This window comes from Engraulis encrasicolus, chromosome 21 (assembly GCF_034702125.1).
Source record: "Engraulis encrasicolus isolate BLACKSEA-1 chromosome 21, IST_EnEncr_1.0, whole genome shotgun sequence".
Taxonomy (NCBI): Eukaryota; Metazoa; Chordata; class Actinopteri; order Clupeiformes; family Engraulidae; genus Engraulis; species Engraulis encrasicolus.
The window spans coordinates 28,820,050-28,832,830 of NC_085877.1; the positions used below are offsets into that span (position 1 = coordinate 28,820,050).

Sequence of the window (12,781 nt, forward strand, 5' to 3'; positions counted from 1 at the left end):
ACTATAAAGCCCGGATGAAGATTCTGCTTAGCAGGATTTGGGGCAACCTGATGGCTAAGACAACAACATACTGTGTTACATGTTTGTTCAGGGTAGTTACACGGTTCATACTTCCTTCATAACTTCATTATTCGTGCAAATATTTCCTCTACTGCCTCTTCTACGGCGTCACAGGCATTCTTTACAGTTTCTTTTGCCAAACTGGCCTTTTTTGCAGCTGCATACCCCATATAACCTCCACATAGGGCTCAAGCTGTTGACGAAGCGAATGCAAGCGTTGGACCTAGTGCCAGTGCAGCTGCTATTCCTCCTGCTCTTTTGCTCTTTTGCCCCCCCCCCCCCCCCCCCCTCATAACTCATGAACGGAATACAGTATGACTACGAAACTTGGGGGAGATGATCTACATATGGGCATCTATGAATGACATAATTTTTGTGTAATTATCTGGTATTATGACGTCATTATGACATCATTATCTTATTATGCCCAAAATCTCGCCATATGGATTTTCCAACAAATTTAGGTAATGCACTTAAATTTTAATGATTTTATGCTTCAAACCACTTAAATGCTCACAAAGTTGTCTGATGGTAATGGAAATAACAAAAAAATATGAAAATATATGGCGTCATAGATTTGGTAAAGTGATTTTTGGTCAGACATACCTGTCAGAAAATCGTTGCCATGGCAACGGCAAAAATGATAAACCTAATCTTTCGGTACCTAACTGTAGCCAACTAAATGTTAGGAAAAGTCACAAAGTTTCGTAGTCATAGCTTAAGTCGTTAAGGAATTATACGACATCAAAGTTGGTGCGGGCACTTTTAGCCCCCCCCCCCCGCCCCCCAGTCTGGATAGGGTTAACCCAAGAGCGATCGTTCTCGAAGGAAAATAGAGGACTACTTAACTTTCTTGACGGTTTCTTTGTTGAGAGCGTAGTCCAGATATCGGCTTGATTCGCAAACGGCTCCCCTCGTCCGATGGTGGCGTGTCGTGTCTGCCCGCTGTCCTTCCATCAAGGCTACTCCGCTGCACCTGGCTCATCAGCTGCACCTGTGTTTGGGACAAATCACTGCACGCATACCCACACTGACACAAACCCATTGTCCAGTCCCTCCCTCTGCAATAAGTCAATGTTGACAGTAAACATATATTCGGTCACACAGTTCATATTTAGTCCCATTTCTCCATAAACATGTTCAGTCCCACACAGTTCATATCCAGTACCGTTACAGAAGCTAAATCAAAAAGGTGTGCACTCCAGCGGAGCACATTATGATGCATCTAGCCATCTCTTCTTTGATGGTCTCTTGCGCTTTTTCCCTGGTGTCAAAAAAACCTACTGAGGGTGAAAAAATCAAACGGATAATCAGAAAGAACTGGGGTATTATTGAGAGTGATGAAACCCTAAGCCAGGTCTTTCCCGATCCACCTTTGGTCAGTTTCAAAAGATGTCCTACTTTACAGGACAAACTGGTCCAGTTAGGCCTACCTCAAACCAGACTCTCAACAGAACTGGTTGACTAAAAGGCCCATTGGCTGTTTTAAATGCCACCACTGTAATCATTGTGCAAATGTCCAACAAACAAAAACTTTCCAGGATTCCATCAAAATTAATCATTTCATCAACTGTAAAACCACCTTTGTTATTTACAGGTTGGAGTGTCCCCGATGTAAAGTGTTTTACATAGGAAGAACAAAACGGCGCTTACAAGACAGACTGGCTGAACACAAGTATGCAATCCGCACAGGCAATGTGAACTATCCAATGGCAAGACACTACATGGAACACCATAATAGTGATCCATCCACCTTGCAGGCCTGCGGTATCGATCATATCCCCCTGTCTTTAAGGAAAGGTGATAGGCAGAGACAGCTGAACCAGAGGGAGACATTCTGGATTTATACAGGCCACAAAGTATCTAGGACTAAATGAGGACCTTGATTTCAGTGTTTTTCTGTGATTTTATTTTGGTGTGGGTACCTTTTCTGTCTTATTTTTTATACATTTCTTCTGCTTCATTGCTTCCTATTGTTTGTTGTTTTTGTTTGTCCATTTTCACTTTTGATTCTCTTTTTTTGCTGGGGTTATCCTACACAATTTGATTTACTTTACATTTTTTCTCTATTGCTTACACACAATTTTCGGAATCAGTTCTCGAATTCTCAAAACTCTACACACAAATCTCTAAACCTCACACACAACGGGCAAAACTCCTCACTACCTCTGAAAAATGCACATCTTGTCTCAAAACAATATAGGACTACTCTCTTCTAAAAAGGTAATTTTGTTCTCAAATGACACACACAAGCAGTCATTTTAATACACTCTTATGTGAACCATTGAACACTAATATGCACAAGGTAAAACTCTATACTCAACTTGACACACAGTAGAAACGTATTTTCTTCAGTGTTCTACTTACTAAAGAGGGTATTTTTCTGTAGTAAAATACTGAAATATTGTTTTTAGACTCGGAGTTCACAGATGTGTGCATATTTTACATATTTTTCTGACATTTAAAAAATTGCACTAATTTATTGTAAAATATTGGGTAACCACATGAAAGTTATCTCTTGTATAACATATTTTGGAGTTCAAAAACTAAACAAATGTGTTTTCTCACTGCATTCACTCATGCTTTCATCAATATCACATGCAATGTGTGTCCTTATGGGGTGATGATTTCAGATTGTAAACCGGTATGAAGAGAGTTTGCCCATGTGATGAGGAAGTGAATATAGTAGGGTAGTTGATTTTAGTATTTTGAATGGCAGTGTGTTCAATTCGACAACCAGGGTTTTTCTTCATGAAAATTGTGTGTAATTCAGAGAATTGTGTGTAGTGGTCTGAAAAGAGTGTGTTTTAAAACTGAAATGTGAGTGTAACGAAGGAATTGTGTGGTAACACTTCCAAATAAGGGGCCATAATTAACAGTAAAGTCGCTACAACCTAATACTTAAGTAATGGTTAATAATCATTACTTAATGCCACATTAGACACATATTAATTGTTATTAATGCATTAGTATGCAGTTACTTAACAGTTAGATAACTATTACCTTGTGTTACAAGTTAATAGCATATTATTATTTAACTAATAGATAAGTAAGGGCACAGTTAATAGTTAAGTAGCTATCAGGTAATACTTAACTAAGGACCAAAATTAACACTTACTTAATACAAAAGCAAGGCATAACTAATGGTTATATAATACATAAATATTGGGTTTTGGGACCCTTATATTAGAGTTGGCTGAGGCTAACTAATGGTTAATTAATAGATAGATATTGGTGTTTGGGACCCTTATATTAGAGTTGGCTGCGGATAACTAATGGTTAATTAATCCATAGATATTGGTGTTTGGGACCCTTATAATAGAGTTGGCTGAGCATACCTAATAGTTAAGTAATTAATCTACTGTGGCATCTAGTTTTCACTCGTTCAAATCACTGTAATAGTGGCAACAGGAGCCATTATATAGCAAGGATTGGACATACACTTCTCAATGATGGTGGGATGATTAGATGTAATTTTTTCATGTACCACTTATTAAATTTAAAAACCCTACAATAAATGCAGAACATTATGAAGAGTAATAGTTTTGAAGCGAAACTAAACCATTTCTTTGTGATAATTAGGTTAATGTTTGAGAATATTAGCTCCAAGAAGAGCAGTGCATGATGGGTACGCAATCTATAGACAACAATAATTCGGTATTATTTAATCATTAGATATGCCTTACTTTTGTATTAAGTAAGTGTTAATTAAGGTCCTTAGTTAAGTATGACCTAATAGCTACTTAACTATTAACTGTACCCTTACTTATCTATTAGTTAAATAATTATATGCTATGAACTTGAGACACATGGTAATAGTTATCCAATAGTTAAGTAACTGCTTACTAATGTTTAACATGTGAATTAATAACAATTTATATGTGTCTAATGTGGCATTAAGTAGTGATTATTAACTGTTACAAAAGTATTAGGTTATAGCTAATTTGCTGTTAATTATGTTAATTATAAATATATATATGGCCCCTTACCATGTGTCTCAAGTTAATAGCATATCATTATTTAACTAATAGATAGGTAAGGGTACAGTTAATAGTTAAGTAGCTATTAGGTCATACTTAACTAAGGACCTTAATTAACACTTACTTAATACAAAAGTAAGGCATATCTAATGATTAAATAATACCGAATTATTGTTGTCTATAGATTGCGTACCCATCATGCACTGCTGTTCTTGGAGCTAATATTCTCAAACATTAACCTAATTATCACAAAGAAATGGTTTAGTTTCGCTTCAAAACTATTACTCTTCATAATGTTCTGCATTTATTGTAGGGTTTTTACCGTTAAAACTAATAAGTGGTACATGAAAAAATTACATCACATCACCCCACCATCATTGAGAAGTGTACGTCCAATCCTTGCTATATAATGGCTCCTGTTGCCACTATTACAGTGATTTGAACGAGTTAAAACTAGATGTCACAGTAGATTAATTACTTGACTATTAGGTATGCTCAGCCAACTCTATTATGAGGGTCCCAAACACCAATATCTATCGATTAACTAACCATTAGTTATCCGCAGCCAACTCTAATATAAGGGTCCCAAATATCAATATCTATCTATTAATTAACCATTAGTTATCCTCAGCCAACTCTAATATAAGGGTCCCAAAACCCAATATTTATGTATTAATTAACCATTAGTTATGCCTTGCTTTTGTATTAAGTAAGTGTTAATTTTGGTCCTTAGTTAAGTATGACCTGATAGCTACTTAACTACTAACTGTGCCCTTACTTATCTATTAGTTAAATAATAATATGCTATTAACTTGTAACACAAGGTAATAGTTATCTAATAGTTAAGTAACTGCTTACTAATGCTCAACATATGCATTAATAACAATTAATATGTGTCTAATGTGGCATTAAATAATGATTATTAACCCTTACTTAAGTATTAGGTTGTAGCTACTTTACTGTTAATTATGGCCCCTTATTTGGAAGTGTTACCAATTGTGCTTAGTGTTCAGTGACATTGGTTAGGGGAGTTGGGAAATGGGTGAGGTGTTCTGAGAATTGTGTGTGAAGTATCAGGAATTCTGTGTAAGCAATCGAGGAAAAACTGTAATTTGGGATGCTCCAAAAATAATTTGGGATGCTCCTCTTCCTTCTGTTTGAAAACTGTTTGACTCCCTGAAGAAGGCCAAGCGGCCGAAACATGTCTGAGTTTTTTAAAGGTTAATTGTAAACCAAGCCATGGAATAAAGGCTTTTTACTTTTGAAAAGAGTGCCTTGGTATTTTTTCTTTTTCAATGTAATTATTTTTGCATTTGATGTCTGCTTGGATCGCATTTTTACACAAAACACGTAGGCACTATGTCTTGTTGACGTTCCAAATTCCCAAATTCAAATTTCCGTTGGGCCTATTTCTAACCTACACAATATCATGTAAGCATTCTACATTGTCTGTAGCCAAAACAATATGACGAGCTGCCCAGAGCATATTCTTACATCATTCAACTTACAAACAAAAATAATTAATTAATCTATGGGAGGATCATACAATTTTATGTGCACATGGCAACATTGTTGCACCATGCGCAAGGCACATCAGACCAAAGAGTATATCTGTTTCAATGGACTGATCCCTGACATACAAAGCCACTATATTGACCTATTGACAGGCTATCTGTGTTTGTAAAAAATCAGTGGTTTCTGCTTGATTCCAGAGCCATGTGTGTCCTGCGCATGTGTGGAAACGACAGAGTAAGTAGCTCTGATTAGGTACTGACACAACAAGGGAAGAGGGGAGCTATATTCGAGGAAAAGCGAGGAAAAAGCCAGACACGAAAACTGCCTGTTTCGTTTTGTTTGTTCTATCAGCTTATGGATAGATGACAGTCAGAAAAAAACGTTTTTTTTTTTTTTTTACAAAACATTGTTTATGAGGGGAAAAAAGTATATGTCTACGTAGTGCAGCAATTAATCTTTCAAAAATCGAAATTAATCAAAAAATCCAAGTGGTTACAATGTTGGTCTATTAATTGATTATTTGTTTACGTTGATAAAGCAATTTGCTGAAAATATGTCCTTTGGTGTGACATTAAGACATAAATATATTAAGTAATTTAGAAATGGCTTGATGGAGTTTTAGGGACATTGTTACACTCTTCATATTCATTGAATTTTTTTAAAGTCTTAATTTGATGAGAAATAACCATTTTTTTCCCCATTAGAGGTGAGCTTATTAGAAACCTTAGAGGAAATATAGGGATATCTTTCTTTTTAAATGTTCAAAATTGTCCGAATTTATACTAACATTTCAGGGATGATAATTTCTTCCCTATAATGCAATATTCAAATTTATTGTTAAGCTCAAACAAATATTTGAGCGTTTTAAAAATGTCACACCATAGTACAGTCATGTCACACTAAAGAACAGAAATGCAAAACTGAGCAAGAAACAAATGTATCAACATGATTATTTTGTCTTTTGATCATAATGTAACGTTGTAGTCAATACGGACCTACACTTTTTGCTTATAAGTCTTTAAGTCATAGATTATCAGCCTATTGTAACACTTAATGACAGCCATGCGGTCATTAAATTTAACCTGCAGAGCTCATAAGACTCATACTGAAGTGTGACCTTGGCATGACCATCACACCTCACCCTCTTTGTAGGTACCGTATGCTATGACTGTCACACCATTGAACCTGTAGTGTGTAGTGGCCAGTGCCTGTTTGGTATCTCAAGCTGGACAGCACATTTATGCTATATTGAGCTCTCCACAGCATACTTTATTCATCTATACTTCTCTATACTCTCTCACTCATCTTTTCTTCACTGTTACCGTTGTATTTTATGGTTTCAAAGCACCATTAATGACATTTTATATCCTTTGACAGTATCTAGAATCAACAGCAAATATTCATCAACAATGCATCAAAGTATAAATTCCAATGGCCAATAAAGGACTAAGTAATTTGAATAAACGTTATCAAGTCAAACAACAAAATAAGCAAAATTTGTACAACCAGTTGTTTTAAAAGCTATTTCTCAGATATCTAGTCCTTTGGTGTGACCTGTTTGTCCTTTGGTGTGATACTTCAAAGTGTCACACCATAGGACTTTTACCATCACACCATAGGACTTTTGAGCTTTTGAGTTAATTTAAAGCCATGTCGTTGACAACTGAAATACAATTTCACCTTTAGTAAGATGCATTTTCATGCATCTACATAAGAAAAAATATGAAAAATACACACATAAAATGTATTTTATGGCTGTCACACCAAAGGACTACAAAACTAATACATCTTGTGGTAGCAAAACATAATTGATTGATTGAAGAACTCTGAGAGAAAAACCTAAAATCCACCCTTGCCATTGGCTTCTTAAGGGTCTAAAGTCACAATTTATGTACCGCTGGAGCTTCAACAATAGATAATTATCCACAGAATTACCCATGTTAGTATGTCACACCACAGGACATTGTTTTCTGTGACAAAGTTTCATAAGTCCATACGGTCTCAGAAAAACAGGAAAAAAATTAAGCATTGCCACTTGAAAAACATGCCAGGGTTGTTTAGACAAATGACTGAGCTTTGATTATTTATTTTAAAATGTTTTAATATGGAGAACCAGGCTTGCGACAGTCACACCATAGGACAAATGTGACATTTGACTCAAAATTAAGTATACTTATTTAAACTCTGGATTTATTACACATTACTTTTTCACAACAACGACATTAGTTTAATCATTTAAAGCATTGACAATTTTGAAAGCATGAATTTACTTAATTTTAAGAGCCTGCGACAGCAAAATTTACACGTCACGTCATCTACCCTTATGTCAATTCAGTTGTGTGACTGCAGATTTGTCATACTTCCAGGATAAAGATTTAGCCTCCTTGTTGATGCACTACTTGGTGTAATCTCAAAAGACAATTTCCTCATGTCCCTCCTAATTGGTCCATTCATTCTGGTATGTTGGGGTCGGGGAAGCCTTTGGTATAGAAACAAGGTCATTTGTTCATGACGTTGCATGAAAAATGCAAGGCATATCTCTTGCCACAGGGGGGCATTAGAGTAATGTGCAGACTATTCTGTGCATGATAGACCTACATACGTATTTAGAAAAATGTGTATGAAAAGAAGGAGATTCATTGTGTGAAAGGAACTTATTGGAAAGTGAAGAGGAACTCATTTCTAAGACTTTATTCCGGTTTCATAATTTCTCGCGCTGTAACTGCCATTTTGTTGACATATTAATGAAATGCCATCTGACTCACCTTTGGCGGATCAATGCAATGCGGTCTGTCCGGACGAGGTCTTGATCCGGCTCTCCAACGGGATTGTCCAGGTTTTCTTACAGCTCAACAGCGAGTACAGGACAATCAGTCACCTGTTTGGAGTGGGGATAAGCACTGTGTACAATTCTTTATCAGATTTTTGTGAGGCCGTGATGAGCGTATTACTGCCAATCCACTTACCTGCACCAGAGGCACGAAATTTTTTGGAAATGGCTGCTTACTTTAAAGACAGATGGGGTGTTCCACAATGTGTGGGTGCTATTGATGGGAGCCACATACCCATAATAGCACCACAAGAATATGCCAGTGACTACTACAACCGGAAGCATTTCTACTCTATAGTGTTGCAGGGAGTTGTGAGTGGGAAAGGGCAGTTTTGGGATGTGTGTGTGGGGTTTCCGGGAAGGGTACACGACTCCAGAATTTTTAAGCAATCTGATTTGTGGAAGAGGATAGGGGATGGGCAGATGTTTAATACTGATATTCAAAACATTGCAGGACATGGAGTGGGACATTACATAATTGGGGACCCAGCGTACCAGTTACAGAGATGGCTGATGAAGCCGTTTTCTGACACTGGTCGACTGACCCCAGATCAACAAACATTTAATTACAGAGTAAGTAGGGCACGGTCAGTCATAGAGACAACGTTTGGCCGACTGAAAGGCAGGTGGAGATGCCTTATGAAACGAAATGACTGCAAATTGGAAATGGTAAAGAAAATGGTAATGACATGTTGTGTGTTGCACAACATGTGTGAGGAGAATGGAGACCGGTGTCCTGAAGATATTTCAGAAAGACTCACACAACCTCCCCTTCGGGTTCTACCTGAACGCGGGGCGCAAGAGGGAGCGGATGTTAGAAATGCATTGATGCGCTACTTCAGCGGAAATGTGTGAAAACAGATAATTTATTAAATTCACATAAATTATTATTACAATACAAATAGCGTAAATAGTATAAACAGTATAAATGTTGTAGAAGAAAAAAGAAAAATGTATGAATAGTATAGCAGTGTGGGTGTGGGTGGAGGTGTGCGTTAGTGTGTGTGTGTGTGTGTGTGTGTGTGTGTGTGTGTGTGTGTGTGTGTGTGTGTGTGTGTGTGTGTGTGCGTGCGTGCGTACGTGGTGGTGGTGGGGGGGGGTGTTTGTGGGTGTGTGTATTTGTTTATTGCTCCTTCTCTATGGCGGTCACAATACGGCCTAACAAATTGATGAGTGCAGTGCTAGAGGTGTCCATTCTCTGTAAAAAAGCCTCATTAAACTGGCGACTCTGTTCCAGAAACACATGGTCTCTTCGTTCCTCCATCCTCTCCATACTCTCCAACAGCTCCTCCTGGGGAGATTTCCTCTTCCCTATGGAAAATGAAAATAATAATACAAAAAAAATTGTTGGTCACTGTTTTTTTTTTTTGTCAGAGGTAGGCCTACATTTTTGTAAAGCATTTGTGTAGCCTACTGAATACCAGACATGGCAGACAGGCAATACCGTGGTTAGAAAGACAAAATGCACAGGGTGACATAACTCACTAACAAAAACATTAGACAGTCAGGCTCCTCACCCTTCCTCGATTCTGTACGCACTGACGATGATGGCGCAGGCTCAGCTGGCTCAGCTGGTGGCTCTTCAGCAGGGGCCTCCAAATCATCTGCTTCATCTGATAAAAAGAGTAAAAGCACAACTTACACAACTATTGCTGTCTGATGGAAGAGCAAAACACAACCTCAGAGGTGTCAAAAGTAAAATAATTTTTGTGGTGTAATTACAACACTAGCACATAGCATTACATAGCTGTTACACCATTTATTCCATTCTACCTAATGAGACAGATGGACTGTGTTGTTACTGAAAAACACTGAAAACCTAACAAGGACCCACCACAAACTTGATCCAACCAGTGCAGGGTTAACTGATTGTAAGACAAGTATGCTACACAGGTCTACAGGTTACCCAGATAAGTTACTTACAAGTGTTGGAAGGAAACTGTGTTTCTTTTTTACTTTTACTTTTACTTTTGACACCTCTGCACAGCTTACACAACTATTGCTGTGATAGACATAACGCTAAGTATAAAGATTAACAGTGAAATGACTCTAGAGGGAGCTAACTTTCTTCTAATATTGGTAAAATAGGCCTACTGTACAACAGGGTGGGGGCATGTCACCTACAATAGTTGTAACTTGTGTTGAAGAGAGTGAATGCCACGAAGCCACGGTAGGATATCACAATTACAATTCACCCTTTTAAATTAGTTCAATGTCTCGGAACAGGAAGACGTACAACTGCGTTAAGCAATAGGACCTAACAAGTGGTCACACCATTTGTTGCTAGTTGCTACACGACCAATAACTTTGAATCAGGTGCAATGACGTAAAACTACGTCTTAAATACGAATACATAAAACTGAACAAGTATCTTACACAAACACAAAGATGTACACGTACCATGTTCGACGTACTGATTGCACATCCCCTCCAATATCTCTGTGGCAGTGCGCTCGTTTGCGGCTACTACCCTGGAGTTCAGGGCTCCATCCAGGCGGTTGGCTGGTCTGCGACCCATCACATTCTCCAAAAGTGTTACATTGATGCCACTTTTTATTTTACTCCTCCCTGCACCACTTCTGGCCATATCTGCATTGTAGTCCCGGTATTCCTTTTTTATTTTTTTCAATTTATTTGTAATTTGGTCCACCGTTCTGTGGAAGCCCACCCCAGCCAATTCTACTCTAATTTCCTCGTAAATCTTCGCTTTTCTAACAGCCCCCTCTAACTTCTCCTGAATTTCGGTAGATGCCCATATGCCAATTAACGCGTTCATTTCCTCAATGGACCACGATACATTACTTTTCTCACCCAAACTTGACATTTTACGGCTGGTTACAAGTATTAGCTAGAGGTATGTTGCTAAAGCTAAAAACATAAGTGACGTTCCCCAACGCGGCGTGGTTGCTGTGACAACAGCCATAGTGACGTTTGCGGTGCTCAACTCTGACCCAGCAACTTCGCGGAGCCGACGGTGCCGGTTTTTTTGGGCACCGGCACCAGTCATAATTGGTCGAAAAACGTGGAACCGGTGCTGAGCCCGGCACCAGCACGGCACCAGCACCGGGTTGGCCCTGGTCGAAAAGTGATACGGGAGATTACTTCTTTGGCAGCATTATGAGGGTGACTGCCTTGAAGCAGGAAGGGACGATGGCTTGTTGTAGTGAGACGTTAAAGGAGAAGTCCAGTTTTTTGAACATTAAGGCCATTTTCTGAGTTGTCTGCAATGTTTTAGAGTCCCCCTCACCGTTTATTTCATGTTTGCTGCAGTCTCTGTTATTTGGCTGATTTGGATTTGATCTCAACCAGATTTAGAATGGCCGTCTATGAGCACCTGCAACTCTGTTCTTGAAATAACCTTAAACAGAGACTGCAGCAATCATGAAATAAACGGTGAGGGGGACTCTAAAACATTGCAGACCACTCAGAAAATGGCCTTAATGTTCAAAAAAGTGGACTTCTCCTTCTGTCAGTAAAGACATGCTTTAGTGCCTCAGCACAGTCTTTCAGCACCCGTACAGGGATGTTGTCAGGGCCTGTTGCTTTGTGCGTGTTGATGTGGGGTGAGTGCTTTACGTTAGGAGGGCACAGTGACTGGTCATGTGGTGGGGAGGTGTTTTCTGTGGGTGGGTCTTGTTTTGTTCCTTCAGCAGGGATGTGTTGTTTTTGCAGCTCCGAGGTGCCAAATTCTAGTCAGTGATAGCTTGGATACCCTTCCATAAGCTGTGTGCATTTTTGCTATCACTGAAGTGGGAGGATATTTTCTGTGTGTAGTCTTGTTTTGCCTTCCTAATGCCCCATGACAGGTTGGCTTTTGCTGTTTTCATGGCTGCTTCATCCTCCTCATACTGTCACCTCCCTTTGAACCGGTTTGGCTAGTTTCACCTTTTGTCTTTATGCAGGAAGTAGCAGGAAAAGAACTAACCATAGCTGACGTCAATTCATGTCAGAGAGTAGACTTTTTTTTTTTTTAATGTTTTTTAGTGGATTATCTCAGAAGCATAATCATTGCTGTACATTAATTACCAATTTCTTTTCAATCAATAGACATTAGCTGTGGTTTTACCACCCAACGTCTAAGCCCCCCAAAAATGTCATTGGCCCTTATTGCAAATTGGTACAGTGAGGCATTGACAACTGTGGGGAGCGTACCTATGTTCCCACGCCCCATTGGTCCCACAGCCCATTGGTCCCATGGCCCACTGGTCCCACAGCCCATTGGTCCCACAACCCATTGGTCCCACAGCCCATTGGTCCCACGTCACTAAGACTTTTTTTCATTATTTAGGCCCATTGGTCCCACAGCCCATTGGTCCCACAGTCCATTGGTCCCACAGCCCATTGGTCCCACATTGCTTTTTTATTTGAATTTTTAGGCCCATTGGTCCCACGGGAC

The 12,781-nt window shown here is 38.8% G+C and overlaps 1 protein-coding gene across 1 annotated transcript; it reads right to left on the reverse strand.

The window, feature by feature from the left end:
* Positions 1–9,482: 9,482 nt before the first annotated feature.
* Positions 9,483–11,437, reverse strand: LOC134437775 (uncharacterized). Its single transcript, XM_063187307.1, has 3 exons — positions 10,786–11,437; positions 9,903–9,998; positions 9,483–9,696 (listed from the first exon to the last, which is right to left on the reverse strand). Exons 1-3 carry the CDS (start codon positions 11,207–11,209, stop codon positions 9,509–9,511), a joined length of 708 nt encoding a protein of 235 aa, XP_063043377.1. The 5' UTR covers positions 11,210–11,437; the 3' UTR covers positions 9,483–9,508.
* Positions 11,438–12,781: the final 1,344 nt, after the last annotated feature.